At 43.7% G+C, this 20,719-nt stretch overlaps 3 protein-coding genes across 4 annotated transcripts; 1 reads left to right on the forward strand and 2 right to left on the reverse strand.

The window, feature by feature from the left end:
* Window positions 1–1,259: 1,259 nt before the first annotated feature.
* Window positions 1,260–5,619, reverse strand: LOC127760457 (TOM1-like protein 6). Its single transcript, XM_052284722.1, has 9 exons — window positions 5,392–5,619; window positions 4,765–4,843; window positions 4,483–4,581; window positions 3,514–3,627; window positions 3,152–3,300; window positions 2,971–3,052; window positions 2,772–2,857; window positions 2,386–2,610; window positions 1,260–2,309 (listed from the first exon to the last, which is right to left on the reverse strand). Exons 1-9 carry the CDS (start codon window positions 5,538–5,540, stop codon window positions 1,499–1,501), a joined length of 1,794 nt encoding a protein of 597 aa, XP_052140682.1. The 5' UTR covers window positions 5,541–5,619; the 3' UTR covers window positions 1,260–1,498.
* A 2,404-nt stretch (window positions 5,620–8,023) lies between these two features.
* LOC127760566 (amino acid transporter AVT6C-like) lies at window positions 8,024–14,237 on the reverse strand. 2 transcript variants are annotated; one of them, XM_052284857.1, is made up of 6 exons: window positions 13,540–13,672; window positions 9,823–10,341; window positions 9,558–9,707; window positions 9,053–9,256; window positions 8,509–8,974; window positions 8,024–8,416 (listed from the first exon to the last, which is right to left on the reverse strand). In XM_052284857.1, exons 2-6 carry the CDS (start codon window positions 10,220–10,222, stop codon window positions 8,266–8,268), a joined length of 1,371 nt encoding a protein of 456 aa, XP_052140817.1. In that variant the 5' UTR covers window positions 10,223–10,341; window positions 13,540–13,672; the 3' UTR covers window positions 8,024–8,265. The 2 variants fall into 2 exon arrangements, with proteins under 2 accessions (XP_052140817.1, XP_052140810.1); XM_052284850.1 differs by lacking the exons at window positions 9,558–9,707; window positions 9,823–10,341 and adding an exon at window positions 13,806–14,237 and having other exon boundaries at window positions 13,540–13,692.
* A 1,847-nt stretch (window positions 14,238–16,084) lies between these two features.
* Window positions 16,085–19,019, forward strand: LOC127760574 (uncharacterized). The gene is made up of 2 exons (XM_052284856.1): window positions 16,085–16,260; window positions 16,404–19,019. The coding sequence occupies exon 2, from the start codon at window positions 16,454–16,456 to the stop codon at window positions 18,029–18,031; it is 1,578 nt and encodes a 525-aa protein (XP_052140816.1). The 5' UTR covers window positions 16,085–16,260; window positions 16,404–16,453; the 3' UTR covers window positions 18,032–19,019.
* Window positions 19,020–20,719: the final 1,700 nt, after the last annotated feature.

Raw genomic sequence — 20,719 nt, forward strand, 5'->3', positions numbered from 1 at the left:
CCACATTTTAATGCACATATCCTCCTCATCAGCATTTATGCTTGCAGAGATTTGATCATTAATTGCCAGTTCATGGAGTGGACTAATTAAAGTGGAGTGGCGGCATTGCAGATTTGCAGTTGTCGCTTTGCGCTCCGCGCGCGACGAGAAAGAAACGTGACTTTTAGATCCTGCGTACCAACAAACACAAGAACGACGAAACAACTCAAATGTGTGTCAACTCGGCGCTAAAAGATTATCATTTCCATGGTACAAATATACCTTCTGTTCCTGTGCATATCAACTGCAAAGTTTAAGTTTAAGCTTATTTTAACTATACATCTACTAAATGTGTGTCAACTCGGCGCTAAAAGATTATCATTTCCATGGTACAAATAGACCTTCTGTTCCTGTGCATATCAACTGCAAAGTTTAAGCTTAAGCTTATTTTAACTATACATCTACTAAATGTGTGTCAACTCGGCGCTAAAAGATTATCATTTCCATGGTACAAATATACCTTCTGTTCCTGTGCATATCAACTGCAAAGTTTAAGTTTAAGCTTATTTTAACTATACATCTGCTAAATGTGTGTCAACTCGGCGCTAAAAGATTATCATTTCCATGGTACAAATATACCTTCTGTTCCTGTGCATATCAACTGCAAAGTTTAAGTTTAAGCTTATTTTACCTATACATCTACTTGACAATGGAGGTAGTTGACAGTAAAGTAACTTTTTTTAGGAATAGACAGTGAAGTAATGGTAAGTAGTTTTGTTTGATCCATCAGTCGGAGACCCAGTGTATTTGAGTTCTATACTTGTTACGTGCACAATTGTCACGACCTGGCCCTTAGTTCACGGGCTCATCATAGCCTACACCCCATGCTGGGCCTCATCATGAACCGCTGGAATGCCTTCCCTTCGCACCGGAGGCAGGCGTACAAACCCACAATTACAACAAAGCCAAAACGAGACCAAATCCTGGGCATTACCAACGCACCGAAATTACTACTCCCTCCGTACTATAATATAAAAGATTTTGGAGAGATGTGACACTTTCTAGGACTACGACCTATCCAGATTCGTAGTCGTAGAAAATATCATCCCTCTAAAATACCTTATATTATGGGCTAGAGGAAGTAATAACTATATAAGAGATCTTTCCTTGAGATCAACAGAACCATAAAATATGCTGGAGAATAACAACGCACGAACAGGATTTAATATCCTGGACGAACACGATTTCATGCGTGTGCTCAATAATGAGAAGCCAAACATATCAAAATATGAGTCGCGAAGTAAAAACAAGGCAATGCGCAACTCATCATTTATGTACAGTAATAATGGTATACCATCTCTACTCGACTGAACAGTCAGCAGCCATGAAATGAACCAATGTAACCAAACATGTAAATGGGGCAAGGGAGATATACATGAAATGTACACCAAACTGAGTGATCAGAATTCAGAAAACGGACCTAACGTTCACCACGGCACCACCAACCAATTAGAGAAACCTACTTCTTTCCACCAATCATAGGTTGACCACCATTTGCACTACCCATGCTAGTGGGTACGCCCATCTTATTTCCACCACTGAGACCCTTCAAGTCAATCAAATCACTGAATAAATTGTCAGGTATGTAATAAGGTTTGCTTGCTGCCGCTGAAGAACCTGGCGGTTGTTGATTCCCATTCATTTGAGCTTGTGTTGCACTTAGTCCATTACTTGTAGTAGAACCATTCCATTGCATCGGCAATGAGGCTGAAGGTGGCACATATGCCATTGAAGGGGAAGTATATGATGCTGAGGGAGCTGAATAGGTTGAGGAAACAGAACCAACAGGTGGGGGTTGTTCTTGGTAAGTAGCTGACTGGAAAGGATTAGAATTGACACTTGGAGGTGCAGCCCATGGTGGTGCTGGATAATATTGACCACTTTGTGCCCAAGGTGCAACATAGTTTCTGTTCTGTGGAATATATTCCTGATTTATTGGATGCGACTGGTGGTTTGAAGGATACTGTGGCACACCCGATGGGTTGTGCTGCCCATCAGTAACTGCAGGCTGCTGAGGTCCATTAGGACCCTGCGTTGAAGAATCTGTAGAAGCTTCATGTGTAGGACTGCACAAGGTGAGGCTTAAAAGGTCGATCATATCCTGCTCTTTTGTTTGAGGACTGCTACTGACAAGAGCTGGGTCAACAGGAACTAAAGCATTGCTTGCAACAGAAGATGAAGATTCTGAACTTTCCATATCAATGGGTACAAGGGCAAGGTCTCCAGTGCTAGATAATGAATCATCACTAGTCATCACAGACTTATTTTTTCTGCAGATGCACAATGAAGCATAAGTTAACTGTGCATGAAAATGAAGCTGCATGTTACAAGGCTACTTATAAATACCTTTGTGCTAGTCGAGTGAACTCATCCTCCTCCTCCTCCTCCTCAAGAGTGCTGATAGGAGGTGCAGATGGCTTTTCTGCTGGATCCTCTTTAGGAGCCTCAACATTGTCTGCCGGAGGTGCTTCAACTGCTAAATGAGTACTGGAGGCCATAATGTCATATTTTGAAATAATATTTTGTAGCCGATCATTTATCTCCAAACCTTGCTTCAGTAACTGTTCATTCCTAAACAACAGATAAATGAATTCAGATATCATATCACATTTTGTGCAAACTTCTTTGCTCTGCCTATGAAATGCTATGAAGAGAAACAAAGGAGAACCCTGAAATCACTACATTACAAAATTCAAAATACAAGGGGCAGCAACAAATATTGATAACATTACCCTGTTGAGCTGACAAACTGCATGAGCTTTTGTTGGTTTGAGCGACATTGGCTCACAAGATCTGTGATAATTTCATCTTTGACAGCCTGGGTTAAAAAAAAAGGGAGGTTGTTCAAGTCAAGAGCTAGATCAAAATCTGCTGGCATTTAGTCCATATGGTCAAAAGTAACAATTTTTAGGCAGGAACATTTTTCACTACCATGTGATCAGATGGATTCAAAGCATGCACCATATCACATAGTAGTTCTGTCACATTTCGAATGTTATTCAGGTCACCCAAACTGTAATAGAAAAAGAGAAATAAATGTTACAAACATAAATTGAAGTAGTTGGGTGATAGCTGACCAAACCAAATGAATCCGATATGCCAAGAAAGCAACCTTAGTGTCTCAACATCGGAAGACATTATCTCATTCAGACTTCCTGCCTCATATCTGGGTGAACCATAGCTTTGAGAAGTATGTGTCGCGGGGGGTGTAAATATCGGTGGTGCATCTATAGGACGCCTTGGGAACACGGCACCTATCCTCTGAATTCAAAATTGACAAGTTGCAAATATGGTTAGATATTATAGGGATGTTTTCAAAGAAAAGAAATGAATATTTCAGCATAAACACGCGAGCCATGCATGTTGAACACATGAGTACATGACATGCCTCTTGTAATCATGATCGTTCCACATACCATGACGAAACAAGGCTTCTATACTTCTTAAGGAACAATCATGGAATTTGTTACATACCTTTACTTCAAGATACGCAAAGTGATATTGTGGGTATTTACTTCCAGGTCCACCAAATGCTTCTTGCCAGGAGTCCAAAAGTAATAATATTTTATCCCTTACTAACATATCATTCTGAAAGAAAATTACAAAAGAGAAAACATTCATAATTTTAGTAGGGGCATGTCCAGTAATTGCCTCATTGATGTGAATTGAACAACATGCAAATACCAAATGAGAATTGATATTCCAGGAAATAAATCTGATGTGTGTAAACATCAGGTGCTGAGAGAAAAGAAGATAAGGTGCACTGTCAACGATGATTCAACTTAACCACAAAATTAGTATAGGTGAAGAAATTGGTGTTAAGCTCAAATTTTCTTAGTGCACAGGTCAGGACTAATCGAATGCAAAGATTAATTCAGTAAAGGTAAATATGGGTTATTGTAAGTGTTACCACATAATATCAAACTATTCAGTAAAGGTAAATATGGGTTATTGTAAGTGCTACCACATAATATCAAACTTTAAGCAGGGCATTGAACAAGTAACCATGATATTAATGATAGGCTGGTGACATCAAGTGCCTTTGCAGGCTAGTTACCCTATTACTCTACTACAAACAACCAATCAGCGTTTATTATGAAAAATATCCTTCCACCCGTGAAGAAAATGGGTTTAACCATTTATATTATCCTGTTTTAATATATTAGCTCTCTACAGAATAACCATCCAATCGCATTAGAAGATTAGTTTGATTGCTAATTAGACAAACCGTAAAACCAGCCAAAAGAACAGGGGTTTCGTGTAACACACGAAACTCTAAATGTCTTATACCAAAAACACTAGCAGTATTCAGTGTCATCTCAAATTATGCAATGCCATTAAGAATGCATATGATTAAAAAAACAACTGAGAAAATCACCATGTGCACAAAATTAGGAATTCAGAAGAGCAAGTAATTAGTAGTGAGGAGGGGAGTAAAGGGACCTTCTTCTGGATGATTTTCACCATTTCTTGCAGAACATGTTGCTCAGCAACTTCAAGTTGAACATATTCACCACAATTCTTCATCATTGTCTCCAAGAGCTGCAACAAATTTCAAACTAAATACATCAGACAAACAACAACTTCAGATTGTTGGGTAAGAGAGTATTCAGGGAACTTTCTCCTTTACTTTTTTGTGAAATAAAATTTGTATTCTGTTCAAAGATGAAAAATTATGTAGCCAAGAAAACACTGCATCCATCATTACATAACAAAAGAACATACCGTCAAAGCATAGAACTGAACTTTTGGGTCTTTGTTCTGTAGTCGCTTCTTCACTGCCTTTACCACATCCTTTGTTTGCCTGATAAGAATTCACAAATATTAGCTTGATAAGGAGATAATTACTTGGAGTAGAAAAATAAGCTAGTTTATTTCATACTATCGACCTATCTATGGCCCTATATGAGTTCCCTCACTCCAATTGCTTTCTTCAGATTAGAGTCAAAGCCATCCCCTTTGCAAGTGCAGGTAATTATCAAAAGAGCTCTCAGGTAGCCTGGGAGTTGGGAGAGGGCAAAATCCACGCACACGTTGAAGGCTAAGTTGAATGGCATCCTATTCACCACAAAAAGCATCGAATCGCGAAACCAGGGCCTTGAAACCATCTCGACTCTACTTCAAATATGCGTACACGGCCGTCTTACCCGAATACCAAAGTCGACCAAAATTTGCCCCAAACAATGAATCAACTAACTAATTTAACCCGTCGGAACACCCAATAGACCCTAATCGAATACCGAAATTTTTCCACTAAACATCCAATCTCACACGCAGGAAGCCGTACACCGAACAGGGCAAAATCGGGAGCAACGACGCGGAGTTGAGGTGAGAGAGACAGCAGGTGATCACCAGACGTCGGCGTTGATGATGTCGCAGATTTCGAGGTTGACGGCCCAGTCGGGCCCCATGAGCAGGTGGCTCGTCGCCTTCTCCACCCGCGGCGCCGCCCGCGCGGGCGCGCCCGCCGCCGGCGCCACCACCGCCCCCGCCGGGTGCATCGCTGGGGAGGAAGAGCCTAGGGTTTCGACTCCCCCGAGGAGACGAGCGAATAAACTACACTCGTAAACCGCTGAGTTTAGCGCGCGGGGGGGGGGGGGGGGGGGGGGGGGGGGGGGTTAATCCGTGCTGTCCGTTTAGCGCCGCGGAAGCAGGCGTGCGGGATTAACAATTTGTCTCCGTCACGACGGGTGGTCCCAAGCGTGACGTGGCGTGTCACGACCTCACGGCCTCACGGGCCAAGGATTGGGAGAGAGATTAATAGTACCACTCCGTATTAGGTTTTGGTCAACGAGTCCAGGAGTTTTTCTTCTTTCATTGGCTTGTTTTTCTCTGTTTTTCGTCAGATTCACAGACTCCAGCCTGGAGAAAACTAACAGTGCTGACAAATTTTCGTATTAATAATCGAAAAAGGAAAAAGGCACTGATCGATTGAGTAATTGTATAAAGAATACAATTTTATGTATATGAAATAGAGGTTGAGAGTTATACATGACAACCAACTATACTTTTCAAAACTATTGTATAGGAAATACAATCATATATATAGGGAACAAACAAACAGTTGTATATCAAACCTAGTTTTAATTGTTGAATATTTATGAAATTAAAATCTGAACTTAAAATGCTTTTATATGTTCACAAGCAAACGAATTTAAAATCCGACTCAAATACAGATCTGTATTTCTAAAAGCGAACAAACATAAAAACCAACTCAAATACGGATGACGTACTAAAATACCGGCAAAAACATAATTTTTATAATAGTAGAGAGAAGAGATAGAGATAGAGATGTATGAAATTTGTATACCAAATTTAATTCTATTTTTACCTAGTCCCAAGTAAAGTTTACGTGAGACAATCCGCCTTTTTATTTAAGTAAATTTTGATATGTCGTGATACGTGAGCTACAGAGAGTACCAGATTCTATATTAAAAAAAAATCTTCCTTCCGACTATAAAATCACTCACCAATGATACTTTGGGAGCAAGTATGTATATTTGGCTGGAGTATAATATATTTTTATCCATAAATAGTGGTTAGCTCCGATATGATGCACTTTGCGAAGTACAAATTACCCTCGGTACTCTGTGGGCCTGCTTGGAAGGTATTTTGGGGCTGTGGTTTTTAAGCAAAGACACGTATCCCATCTAACGAAAACAATTTTAAGGAAAAACTTATATACTTCTAAAGCCAAAGTTAGAACGTGAAATAAAGCTAAATTAATTTTAAAATAAGGTTAAAAATATATTAGATACTGTTGAGCACAAATGAGCAGGCCAATGCTACTATTTGCATTATAATTTCAAAGGTCCTCGAGTACTCCTTTGTCCTAGAATATAAGAAGTTTTAGGATTAGATACGATTATTAATAAAGTAGGTAGAAGTGAGTGATGGAGATTTGTTATTAGATGAGTAGTGAAGATAAGTGAAAAAAGTGAATTGTGGATATGGAAGAGAATGTTGGTAAGAAAATTGTTATATTTTAGGATAAAATCGTGAGACTAAAAGTTGTTAGTATATTTGGAGTGGTTGGATGGGAGGTTTCCACCTGGAGCCACTTGCTTGGGGTTTGGTACACCGTACATCTCGTCATGGGCGTCGTATAAACTACAGATGTTGCGTGCGTCCAACCACTTGTTGACAGCAGCAGATTCAAAAGATCGCTAATGATAATGAACAATTTTAGCAACGCAACATTATCAAGTGCAATGCGAAAGTTCTTACGAGGCAGGACTCGGAATAGATGTATGGAGTCTGACCTTTCAAGTCGGAGTTGTTGCTTTTGGAGGACACTGATAGACCCTCTTTGTTTAGGTTTATAAGCCAATTTATAAGTTAAAAAGTCTAAGCCAAAACAAACAAGCAGCTTTTTTATTTGGCTTTTTTAAGCCATAAGCCACTCTAACACTATTAAGCTAGATTGGAGAAGCTTTTTTTGACTTATATGAGATAGATGTATGACTCCACCACTAAACTTAGGACATTAAATCCACTGGCTTATAAATCATATAAGCCAATAAGCTGACTTAAAAGTCTATGCCAATAAGTCTAAACCTAAACAAAGAGGGCCATAGAGCTGTGACAGCTATTTGTCGGTCTATAAAAGTGCTTGCTGAATCTGATGGCTGAGCTTTAGGCCTTATGGGCCGTAATGCCGTAGCAGGCCAAGACTGCTTGAAAAGTTGAGATGGGCCTTTCTATACTTTCAGCCTCAGAACATGGACATAAGTCCGGCCTTGCATTCGCCTAAAATGCAATACTGTCAGCATGTCTCAAAAAAAAAAAAAACACTGTCAGCATGTGGAACGTACTGCCGAGATTCAAACACGTGAATGAGTTGCATTAAGCAGATTTCACACTCCATAATTCAAGCAGGCAACTCTACTTTGATCCATTATTCATGTTCTTTCTTCTTGCCGATCTCCAACTCTCAATTCAATGGATCATATAGGTTTACCTTTTAACTGATGAGGGCCAACCGTTTTCTCTGAAGGCACTATTCCTTATTCTATATCACATTATACACGATAATGCATCTCCTGTAAAAGTATACAACAATGACTCGCCGCTAAATCCTTACAACACACAAGTATACATTGTTACGAGTCAATCCCTGCAAGTTTTTTTTCCTTTTTTTTTAAAAAAATGTAAAACAGAGGAACGCTACAGGGGCAGTAGCCTTGAATCTTGATGCTGTCGGACAGCAAACCAATATACCACATGCTACCTACCTGCGGCATGGCCTCCTTCCACCTTGCCGCTGATGGAGCTCATGACGTTGGAGGCGATGGCGATGCTGCTCGTGATCACGGCCAGAGCGATCATCGTCGCTGCCAATGCCTTGTCCTTCGTCTTTGCTATCCCATGAGCATCCCTGCAAAAAAATTGTAGCATTACATGACAACTGTAACCAAGCGTTAAGCGATGAGAATTGTATGATGCCATGGTGGTGATCTGATGGCGTGCCTGAGAACGATGGCGCCGGGGAAGATCAACGAGATGCAGACGGCGAATGTTGACCCGGAGTACTCGAAGAGCGTCCAGATGCTGGGGATGGCGATGGCGAGCGCGTAGAGCACCGCCATGAGCACGGCCGTGAGCGCCACGAACCGGCGCGTGTCCGTGGCCAGCGGCCGCCGCCCCGGGAACAGGAGCTCGTCGACGTTGACGCGGAGCGAGAAGTGGAGCAGCGGGAAGACGAGCACGAGGTGCAGCGCGTAGCTGAGGCGCGCCGCGTCGTTCAGCGCCTGCGGGACCCCGGCGCCGGAGCTGCGGTCGAAGTTGGCGAGCACGTCCGCCATGGTGGCGTCGCCGAAGAGGAGGAAGCCGAAGAACCCCACCGCCGCGTAGATGGCCGCGCAGAGCACGAGGGAGATGCGCACGGCCGCCTTCATGTCCGACGTCTTGCTTAGCTCCGTTCGGATCGGGTGCACTGCCAGATGCAAGGCAGATAATTCAGTCTCGAGAAAAAGATGGTGTAGTGTTAACAATGGCGCGATCGATGTGATACCGTTGAAGTGGAAGGTGAAGGCGACGACGACTATGGGGACGGCGGTGAAGAGCTCGAACGGAGAGGAGAGGCGCGAGAAATCCGGCAGCATCCGCGGCATCTTCGCTGTGCCGGTGAAGAGGGCGTACACCGCGATGCCCAGGTTGATGAACACGAACACCACTGCCAGTAGGATGGACACGGCTGATGTGAACTTCAGTGAATCTGCAATTAGTCACAGGTCACAGCAAATTAAAGGGTATGAATTCAGGGACTACGGTATTCAGATATTTTTCAAATGTCGTAGCTCCTCCCAAATTCATAAGGCATTCTAACCTTGCAAAATTCATATACTACTATACGACACCGTCCAGTTTTGCCAAATCGTAGTGGAAATTGGTCCGGAAATGGGAATTTAGAATTCGACCAAATGACTGAAAATGCGGTTTAGTTTGGGGCACTGGATCTAGAGTCTGCTCGTCGGTCCTAATGAGAAACAACAATCATCGCGGGCTCCCTTACGTACCGACACGCTTCCGGAGCACAAGAGGGAGGAGGAGCACCGCGGCTGCCACCAGCACCGCCTCCCGCCCGGTCCACCATTGCTGCCCGAACCACTCCGTCAGCACCCCGTCGTGCACCTTCCCGTCGCTCGTCGTGCCGGACATCACGTCGCCTGCAGGAACACTCACACCAAAATCCCCGGAAATATCACTCGTCTGCACGCGGCGACCAGCGCTGCAGGTTCGCTGGGTGTACGGCTCGGGGGGAGATATGCTGTGGTGCGTTACCGATGATGATGAGGTACACGGTGAGGGTCCCGATGGCGTTGAAGGCGACGAAGACGTTGAGCAGCGCGGCCCCGGCGCGGCCGAACGCGTCGCCCATCAGCGCGGCGTACGACGACGGCCCGCGGGTGTACCGGAGCATGAAGTCCACGGCGGCGTTGGCCAGGAGCGCGACGCCGACCACGAGCGCCACCGTCGGCGCCACGCCGAGCACCCGCATGGCCGCCGGGATCGACATGATCCCGGCGCCCACGACGCTCGTCGACACGTTGAACACCGCGCCGAGCACCGACGCGGCTGCGGCTGGCGTCCCCGCTCCGGCGTAACGCTCTGGCAGCAGGGACGTTTCTGCTGCCCCGCTGTCGGCGGCGGCGGCGGCGATGGAGGTCTTCTTGGACACCATGGTGTTGATACGTTAAGCGGGGAGCTAGACGAGAGTTTGGTGCGCGTTTCTTTGGAATCGGCGGCTCGAGAGCGTGGAAACGTGGCGCGGGAAAACGACAGGAGGGGCGATGAGTGTGCCTGTGATAAGAGCCTAGTCAGATGGGTGAACGGAGCTCAGCGACCAAATTATTGTGGCGTGGCGCTGCGAACTTCGAAGGACGATAGGGTTTTTAATTTAGTCCGGACTGGTGGGCGAGTGGCTGACAACTGGGCCAGCCTCGTGGTCCGCGTGCAACAATCCGACGAGGCAATGATATCCTTGTTTATGGGCACTATGGCAATATTGCACATTTGGTGTACATGGTTGAAAGGGATGTGTAAATGGGTCTCAGGGTCCAGATGAGATCGAGGCCCAAGATAACGCTCTTTTGGCCTTCCGGACTCAACGGCAGATGGATGAAATAGAATCTATCTAGCTATCTTATTAAGGAGGTGTTTGGATCCACGAACTAAACTTTAAGGGGGTGTTTAGATCTGGGAACTAAAAATCCCTGTCACATCAGATATTTGATACTAATTTAGTCTATTAAACATAGACTACTTACAAAACTAATTACATAAATGAGTGCTAATTTGCGAGATAATTTTTTAAACCTAATTAATCCATAATTAGCACATTATGGATTAATTAGGCTCAATAGATTCATCTCGCTAATTAATCTAGGGTTATAGAATGGATTTTGTCATTAGTCTACGTTTAATATTTCTAATTAGTATCCAAACATCGTTTGTGACAGGGACTAAAAAATTTTTAGCTCCATCCAAACAACCCCAAGCTGATGGTTTTTACCACTAGCTGCTCGCGCCACACGTGGCACAGTAGCTTTTAAAATAAATCTCCAAGTTATTTATAAAAAATTTGAGAAAAATATATTATCCTATCTATCTATCTTAGTAAAGCTGACGGTTTTTACTGCTAGTCGCTCGTGCCACAACCATGTGGCATAGTAATTTATTTGAGTGTTTTTTAGGGAAAACTTTCAAATCTAACTACAGTATATAATTCACTAGAACTATATACTATAATAATAATAACTTGTATATATGTATTAAAATAATATATAATAATAATAACTTGTATATATGTATTAAAATAATATATGCAACTTTATATATAATTTATATAGAGATAACAATATAGTTACAATGTAACTAGGGTGTAGCTACAATGTAACTAGGGTGTAACTGGAGTATAACTAACTATAACTTGCAAACTTTTTAGAAAACTTTAATGAGATGAAGTGGCTACCACGCATAGCTAGTGGGATTGAGGTCCTGGGTTTGAACCCCATGCAACACACAAATTTAGTTATCGCATGGATTTTTTACACAAACGTGCCAGCACTAATCTTGAGGCGAATCCGACAGTCAAAACGAACGTGCCAGCACTAATCTTGAGGCGAATCCGACAGTCAAAAATTCGACAGTTTTTCCCCTCGTTTACTGTCGACAGTAAACTAGCAAATCCGTTCATAAAAAATCTGAAAAAAGAGATTATCCTATTAGACCAAATCCAGAACCTTCCAAACCATTCTTCTCCTCCTTTCAATTAATCTTTCCATCAGAAAAATAGTAAAAGAGGATATCGATTGGTGGATGTTGTGTTCATCCAGCAAGAACATCATCATAAGTATATTCCTTCATGACCTAACTAATACTCCCTCCGTTTTTTAATAGATGACGCCGTTGACTTTTTCTCACCTGTTTGACCATTCGTCTTATTCAAAAATTTTACGTAATTATAATTTATTTTATCATGAGTTGTTTTATCAATCATAGTATTTTAAGTGTGATTTAATTACGTAAATTTTTTGAATAAGACGAATGGTTGAACATGTGAGAAAAAGTCAACGGCGTCATCTATTAAAAAACGGAGGTAGTACGATGATAAGTATATTCCTTCATGACCTAACTAATACGTATATCTTCTGAATTTCATGAATTTGATGAAAAACTATGAATTTTTTTTAAAAAAGACGTTGATGGAAAATATGATGTTTTTCATTTTCATAAGTGCAAGACTTTGCTACAATGATTGTTGATAGAAGAATATCCTTTCAAATATAGGGCTAAACTTTCAAACGCAGTTGTAGTATAATTGTAGTGTATCTATAATATAGTTATTTATATGTAACTCATATTTGCTATTCGTGACGTGAATCTGATGGCTGACAAATCGATCGTTAAAAAAAAACACGTCAACAATTTTTGGCTAATACTACCTCCGTCCCAGAATACTTGTCTCTTTAGGATTTAAATTTTGTCCCAAAATACTTCACTATGGAGTACTAAGTTGTCCCATCAATCACTTTCTATTCAAAAGTTTTCCCTTTTTACCCTCAATAATCATTTCACTTACCACCATACATTATTTAATAAGGAGTATTATAGTTTTTTATTAAATCTTAATCTATCCTAAACAACCTAGAATGACAACTATTGTAGGACGGAGGGAGTAATATATTATGTCTTTCATGCATTCTAAAAGTAACTCTAACCAGCGCACACAGGCTAAATAGTTGACACGTCAATGTGGGTGTCATATTTTCTACTATAAAGATAAAGTTAGAGAATGTAAAATGAGAGAGCCATTAGCACATAGTTACTTGACTTTTAATTATTATAAATTTAAAAATAGGTTTATTTAATATTTTTAATTAAATACCTTCTACATAAATTTTTTTCACAAAATATACCATTTGGTCAATTTTTTTTTAATAAAATATACCGTTTAGTCATGGTAATGGAAATCAAGGAAAAATCACCACCATTATGTGCTGTTTCCGTAGTTCGACAAATTGGATTTTTGTTAAAGCGTTTAGAGGACTCAATCGGTAGCAGAGATAAACCCTGTGCACGAGCGCAATCCGACGTCCACAATGAGCCACTCCATCTCCATGTCCCAAATAATTCGGGTGGCTCAACTACTCGTGTCGAACACCGCTCGAGAACTCAAATTTACAACTCAGCACTAGCTTAATTACTTTCTATGTCATAAGTTTTTGGCTTTATAAAAAAATATATAGTAGCATCTTTAACATTAAACAAATATATTATCAAAATATATTCAATAACACTAATTTGATGTTTTAGATATTGTCAAATTTTTTCTATAGATTTTATTAAACTTAATAAAGTTTGAATAAAAATATTCTTAGTTTAGTATGAAACGGATGAAGTACGTTTAGAGTAGCAATTAAACTAATCAAGCTATTTTAGAGTAGCAATTAATAAATACTAATTAAGTGCATCAGGTTGTATTCGAGAGCAACTCACCGACGCGGCGGCGGAGCACGAGCGGGAGCAGAACGACGATGGCCGTGACCAGTATGACGAGCTCCCTCGCCGTCCACCACTGCGCTCCGAACAGCTCCTGCAGAACACCGGCGTGCTCGTCTCCTGCTCCTGCGCTCCCAGACAGCACATCCCCTGCGACGGCGACCAAGATGCTCGACGCGGTTAATTCAATATTTTCCCCCCGCATGCAATTCGGATGTATCCCAGAGCTGCAGAGCAGCGCGTCCTCGACGGCGTGGGCTCACCGATGATGATGAGGTAGACGACGAGGGTGCCCGTGGTGGTGAAGGCGATGCAGACATTGAGCGCCTTGGCGCCGGCGCGGCCGAACGCGTCGCCCATGATCCCGGCGTACGACGGCGGGCCGCTGTCCCAGCCCGTGTACCGCAGCATGAATTCCACGGAGGCGTCGGACAGCGCGGCGACGGTGGCGATGAGGAGGAGCGCGGGGAGCACACCGAGCACCCGCATTGCCGCCGGGATTGACATGATTCCGGCGCCGATGATGCTCGTCGACACGTTGAACACCGCGCCGGAGACCGACGCCCCATGCCCGCCGCCAGAGAACTCCGGCAGCAGCGGCTCCTCCACCTCGCCGGCGCCGGCGCCGGTGCACTTGCCCGTGCTCGCCGGCGGCGTCATTTTCGGTGGGGATTTCAGGCGTGTGGATGGCGCTCGTTGGCATCACCTAAATTAGTACCACTTGAACCTATGCTTCCTTAATCCGGTGAAAATTACGCCCATATCCTTACGCGCTAATGATGATCGCTGTAGAAGCAGCAGCTGGTAACGGGGCCTAATATGGTAATTCCGCGTGGGAGGCGTACTACGCGACAGAAAGGACTGATGTGATTACAGAGCGGAGAGAGGAAGCTAGTGTTTCAGGTGCTGTACTTGGACGGGAACACGGCCCCGATTCCTGATTTTGCGATGATACAATGAAGCGGGACCCTTTTTAGCAGCGGCGTGCTGATTTGCTATGCCCAACGATTGGCCAGTCGGCCAGCCTAACGGATCCATACCACTGGCTTGCTTGCTGGAATCTAGCAACATGACAGGCGCCGGACACAATATCCGCCGTTGAATCCATGGATCCATGGGGTCGACGTAGATGTTTGCTTTTCCTTTCTAAACTCTCCAAAGTGAGAAGACAAACTTATTTTTTTTTACACCGAGATGACAAACCTGGTAAATCTACCGCACCCCTTTCTCCACAAACTACGCACCCCCTTTCTCCACAAACTACAACATGGACGAACAATTTGTCTACTAAGGTCCCCTTTGATTTGGAGGAAAAACATAGGAATTTTAGAGGATTTTAATCCTATAGAAAAATTTCCTATGAAGCCCTTTGAAACAAATGATTGAATCCTATCCAATCCTTTGAAATTCCTATGGAATGGACAATCCTATAGAGATTTTGGAGGAAATTTAGCAAGAGTTTTAACCTCTTGCTAACTTTCCTTTGAGTCTATCTCTCTCATTCAATTCCTGTGTTTTTCCTGTGGTTCAATCAAACGGTCATTTCTGTGTTTTTCCTGCGTTTTGCAATTGTCTGTTTTATACTTACATTCCTATCCAAATCATACGTTTTTCTTATTCCTACGTTTTCTCAATCCTGCGATTCAAAGGGGCCCTAAGTGGGTCAATTAAGACCAATTGGGCTTTACAATTCGGCAAGAGAACAAGCCTGAGAGTTCGCCTGCTTGGGCCTTTATTTAGGCTGAGTGGTTTACATGGAGTTGGGCCTACTTCTAGACCCATGGTAAACAAATCTACCCCTGGAAAGTAGTACTACTACTAGTGAAAACCTTTCCGTCTTCCTCCCGTTCGCCTCTCCTTTGCGGTTTGGCTCTCCACTGGGGAAACCCTCGAGGCCGCAAGTCCGACGCCACGTCGCCTCGTCGGCCGACGAGATCCGCGGCCGGCGGAGTATATTGTTGGAGAGCAGAGCTGCGGGGCTGCGCGTGCCTTCAGGCCAAACCCTCTCTAGTCTTTCTCCGTTTCTTCCATCTCCGTCAACCTACCGGCGTATTCGGAAGGTTTCTTTTTTCTCCTTTTTTTTTTGTTGAAAAAATCCACGGAACCTATCGTCATGGAGAGACACTGCCGGCTGCCCTCTCCCCACCGTGGTCAATCCCGTTGTGCTGCACTGCTGCTTGCCCGCCTCTCGCGGAGGCTTCAAAGAGACCCAGCGAGGACGACGACCTGGTTTGAGAATTCAACGCTCGCCGCCTTCATCTGACCAAGGAAAACCGCTTGATTTATGATTTATTGATGGCATCGCGTATACACGAGTACACTGACATGCCTCCAAGCTTGACTGCTTTGGTACTCTATGGATCCCGGGGCACAGGCGCACAGCATAACATCAATTCAGATTTCTGATGTGTGAACTGTGATCCCTGCTTGCTTTGTTCGTGCACACGACTTCGATGCAGCTCAACTTCGTGCACACGACTTCGATGCAGCTCTGCTACAACTTGGGAAGATGACAAGGCTGTATTTAGTTGGCGCCCAAGTCAAATGTCCTGGCAAGCGAAAGTCGTGAGATTTTAAAGAATCGAAGTGCAGTTTAGCAGACTGCTACTTTCCCCTACCTCAAGAGTTCTCCACATCTCCAGTTCTTCAGAAGTTTGAGCCTGTTTGGAGGAATTGAGCTGCTTTTCGCCCGATTGACTTGTCCTGTACATCTGTGAGGTATGTTCACTTGTGACTTATTATGTCTTCGGTCCCAGTTCATGCATAACCCTGTTCTTTGGCTTTGGGGGATAAATTTGTGACTGTTGGATTTGGCGATTTGGGGGCGAATTCTTAAGTTATGTGTGCCTTCTGCTTTTTAGGCTGAAGAAGAAATACCTGTTTGTTCAGAGTTTCAGTTAAACAGAGAAAAATGGTTCAGAATTTTCCTGAAGACGACATGGCAGGCACACCTTACTCTGATCAAACCTCACCAATTTTGACTGAATATCATATCACAGTTCCTGCTCTTCATGATGGATCAATGCAAGGATCTGTTCATCACGAGAGGAGACTCCTGGATTGCCTCAGAGCCACTCCCTCGGTGGAGTGGCTAAAGAATATCAACCTCTGTTCTCCACTGACGAATTTCCGGCTGCCATCTACCGGCGTCCGCCGGTACCTCCATGTCGAGGTTCACTTCGTCAGAAGAATCAACTGGAGCTCGGTGTTCAGCTTCTGCAAGAACTGGCTCAAGCACCCTCTGAACATTGCTCTCCTGGCATGGCTGCTCTGCGTCGCTGCAGCTGGTGGCATGTTGATCCTGCTCCTGCTAGGATTGCTGAACAGGGCCTTCCCTTCCAAGCCATTGAGGCATCACTGGATAGAGATCGACAACCAGATCCTCAACGCGCTCTTCACGCTCATGAGCATATACCAGCATCCCAGCCTGATCCACCACCTCGTTCTTCTCTGCCGATGGCGGCCGGAGGACGCCGCGGAGCTCCGGAAGGTGTACTGCAAGAATGGCGACCGCCGTCCCGGCGAACGGGCGCACATGTCCGTCGTGGTGGCTCTCCTCCATGTCACTTGCATTTCTCAGTACGTGGTTTGCAACCTCTACTGGGCTTACCGCAGCAGATCGCGATCCGAATTCGCCGACAATTTCTTCTTCGTCCTCGGCGTCGTCGCGCCCGTCGTCGCCGGAGCGTACACGGTGTACAGCCCTCTAGGCAGGGACACAGACGACGATGCCTCCGGCGAGGAAGCCAAGCAGCAGCAGCAGCACATGATCGAAGCCGAGCTGCCCGGAACGAGAACGGTGGTCGTCGACCCCGTGTGGGCGGGCGGCCTCCTCGACTGCGGCGAGGACCCCGCGGCGTGCTGCCTCTCGTCGCTGTGCACCTTCTGCGTGTTCGGCTGGAACATGGAGCGGCTCGGGTTCGGCAACATGTACGTCCACACCGCCATGTTCCTGCTGCTCTGCGTCGCGCCCTTCTGGGTATTCAACATCACGGCGCTCCACATCCACGACTACGACCTGAGCGACGCCGTGGGCGCCGCGGGGATCGCGCTGTGCTTCCTCGGCCTGCTGTACGGCGGGTTCTGGAGGGTCCAGATGCGGAAGAGGTTCGCGCTGCCGGGGAGCCGGTGGTGCTGCGGCTCGGCGTCGCTGACGGACTACGCGCGGTGGCTCTTCTGCTGGCCGTGCGCGCTCGCGCAGGAGGTGCGCACGGGGAACCTGTACGACGTCGAGGACGGCGGCGGCGGCTTCTACGAGAAGGCGATGGACGGCGGCGATGTGGAGGGCGGCGCGGCATCGACGGCTGCGACGGGAGTAGTGCCGGTATCGGTGGGTGGAGGAGAGGGGGATGGCGTTGTCGGTGACATCAAACTCGGCATGGACGGTGAGATGATCCCACCCGCGCAGGCAGTGATGGAGACCAGTGGCGATACGCAAGGCAGTGGTGCAGACGTTGCGGCAAATGGTGACAATGAGCTCAGTAGCTAAACCCAAGGGTGATTATCTGATTGATGTTATGGTGTGCAGAAGCTGCGGGGGAATCAATCTTGTTTTTTGGGGATTGGCACCATCTTTCCAGCATTGTGCTCTTGCTTTGTCATGTTCTGCTCAGCTACTGTTTTCGTGTGGCAAGGTCTAGGGCAGGTACCATAGCAGAATATAAACTAACTATAAATATATTTTAAAGAGATAAAAGAGAAAATAAAAGAGCAGTAGGCTACAGATCTATAGCCAGCCACAGCACGAACTTCAAGACACAATGTGCGTATGACAGGTGGGACTAGATATTAATACTTCCTCCGTCCTATAATATAAGGGATTTTGAGTTTTTTCTTACACTGTTTGACCACTCATCTTATTAAAATTTTTTTGGAATTATTATTTATTTATTTTACTTACTTTATTATCCAAAGTACTTTAAGCACAACTTTTCGTTTTTTATATTTGCACAAATTTTTTTAAATAAGACGAGTGATCAAACAATGCAAACAAAAACTCAAAATCCCTTATATTATGGGATGGAGGGAGTAGTATAGTAAGACCATTCCTAACCCAAGATGGGTCAGACATTAGACATAGTTTCTATAAACTCCACATCATCAAGAAACTAGTATTAGACACCACTCTTCCAATATAAACACCACTATTACATACTTAAATTTAATGTGACTTATCTCACATGATGTCTTGGATGTGGGGCCGGCTAATGGGCGGGTGACCGCCCCAGGCGATCACCCCCCTATCTCCCCTATACACTACTCTCTTCCTTCATCCTCTCCTTCTCTTCCTACTACACCATAAATTTAAAAAAAATAAAAAACATAAAGTTAAAAAAATTATGTATAGAAATACTATATATAAAAATTTTGATTCAAATTCAAATTTAAAACAGGTATGTAAACTTTTGACTTATAAACTTTGGGTCTATAAACTAATATTTGAATTCAAATTCAAATTTGAATCGGGTATGTAAACTTTTGACTTATAAACTTTGGGTCCATAAACTTTAGGTGTATAAAATTTAGATGTATAGAAATACTATATATAAAAAATATTTTGAATTCAGAATCAGATATATAATCTTTTGATTTATAAACTTTTGATCTCTAAACTTTATATATGTAAACTTTAGGTGTATAAATTTACTATAATATGAAAGTAATGCGGTGCCAAAAAAAAGAAACCACGTGGAGAAGAGGGGGCGTGCTAGGAGCGATCGATCGCCCCTTAGCAATCCCGCTTGGATGCTAGGTAGAAACCATGTCGAGACATGGTTTCTTTCTTTTTCCTCATTTATTCACTTGCCACATCATTTTTTATTTTAGGTTACAGCTTATTTGATGCTATGGACACCATCCTAGTTATTGGGTTGGGAATGACCTAAGTAACTATTGTATGAATTAGCTATTAAATTAGCTATAGATAATTTGGAGTTAGTAGTTAACGTTGGCTATACTAAACTTGCTAGTAGGGAATAATCTGTGCACACCAGACTCTCGTGACAAGGTTCAGTAAATTCAGAGGGAATTAGTTGGAGCCAGTTCAAAAGGAGATTCTTATGTGGACCATAGTGGCCTTCGGCAATATGGATTAGTAGTTTAGTACTGTACTACTCCTTTTCGAGTGTGAAATGTATAGGTAAAGGAGAATGAATAGATGCTGTAGTTGTATGTGCTTTAATTTTCACGGTGGAGAACAAAAGTTGCGCTTGCTTGCAGAAAAGAGAAAGGCACGGTCGTAGATTATTTAAGCTTCAGAACAGAGAGACAAACAGACATCTACACTTCGAAGCTGTGTAAACCTGTGAGAGTCAATCTCTCTCTACTTTCCAAACATGGCTGTAAGCTCTACTCTGTTCTTCTGTTTATGCAACAGTACTGTATAATTTTAAGCTCTACTCTGTTCTTCTGTTTATGCAACAGTACTGTATAATTTTATCTGTAGTACTGTACATCTACTAATTGATCACGCATATGCTTCTCAACAACGGGTCTGAATTTTTTTTGTTTTGTTGCGACAGGTGGTGGAGTTGAAGGTTGGGATGCACTGCGACAGGTGCATCAAGGCGATCAAGAAGGCAATAAAAACGATCGATGGTAAGCATTCGTTCCACTGAATCTGTCATTTTTATACGCTACAAAACATGTACTTGTATGGTTGCATGATCAACCGTGCTTCTTCTGTAAAAATTAACAGATATGGAGAGTTATCAGCTAGAGACAGAGATAAACAAGGTCACCGTGACAGGAAATGTTACCCCAGATGAAGTCGTCAAGGCTCTGCAGAAGATTGGGAAGACGGCAACTAACTGGGGTGAAGACTGAAGTGTTCATCTTTAGCTAGTAGTATATATCAGCTGATGACTTGATGTCCTTAGTCCTTAGTCCTTTCTATGGTTACTTTGAGCTGTTTATACTGCAGATATACAGTAGTACTAAGGAACATAAAGTGGGTAAACTCGGCATTGCTTACTCTCCCTCAGTAGTTGATTAATGCAATGGATTATGCGTTGCCCTGTTGGATTACCTTACCTCCTTTGATGTGTACCTGATTTGTTTGCAAAATCTTCCGGATGATGAGACAAACTTTTCTACGTTTTCATGGAGGATATGCATGATATGTCTTTATTCAGAACAAAATTATCCATCCTTTCCTTCAAAATCTAAATCAGCTTTC

This window comes from Oryza glaberrima, chromosome 1 (assembly GCF_000147395.1).
Source record: "Oryza glaberrima chromosome 1, OglaRS2, whole genome shotgun sequence".
Taxonomy (NCBI): Eukaryota; Viridiplantae; Streptophyta; class Magnoliopsida; order Poales; family Poaceae; genus Oryza; species Oryza glaberrima.

Bases quoted from the DNA above. Each gene is read 5' to 3' on its own strand.
- LOC127760566 (XM_052284850.1), bottom strand. From the start codon at position 14,202: ATGACGCCGCCGGCGAGCACGGGCAAGTGCACCGGCGCCGGCGCCGGC. The intron at 9,257-13,539 runs GTGAGTTGCTCT...GACTAATTGCAG, and splicing joins CGTGCTCCGCCGCCGCGTCG to ATTCACTGAAGTTCACATCA. The intron at 8,975-9,052 runs GTATCACATCGA...TGCATCTGGCAG, and splicing joins CTTCACCTTCCACTTCAACG to TGCACCCGATCCGAACGGAG.
- LOC127760574 (XM_052284856.1), top strand. From the start codon at position 16,454: ATGGTTCAGAATTTTCCTGAAGACGACATGGCAGGCACACCTTACTCT.
- LOC127760457 (XM_052284722.1), bottom strand. From the start codon at position 5,540: ATGCACCCGGCGGGGGCGGTGGTGGCGCCGGCGGCGGGCGCGCCCGCG. The intron at 4,582-4,764 runs GTATGTTCTTTT...AATTTGTTGCAG, and splicing joins TTCAGTTCTATGCTTTGACG to CTCTTGGAGACAATGATGAA. The intron at 3,628-4,482 runs GTCCCTTTACTC...ATTTTCTTTCAG, and splicing joins TGAAAATCATCCAGAAGAAG to AATGATATGTTAGTAAGGGA.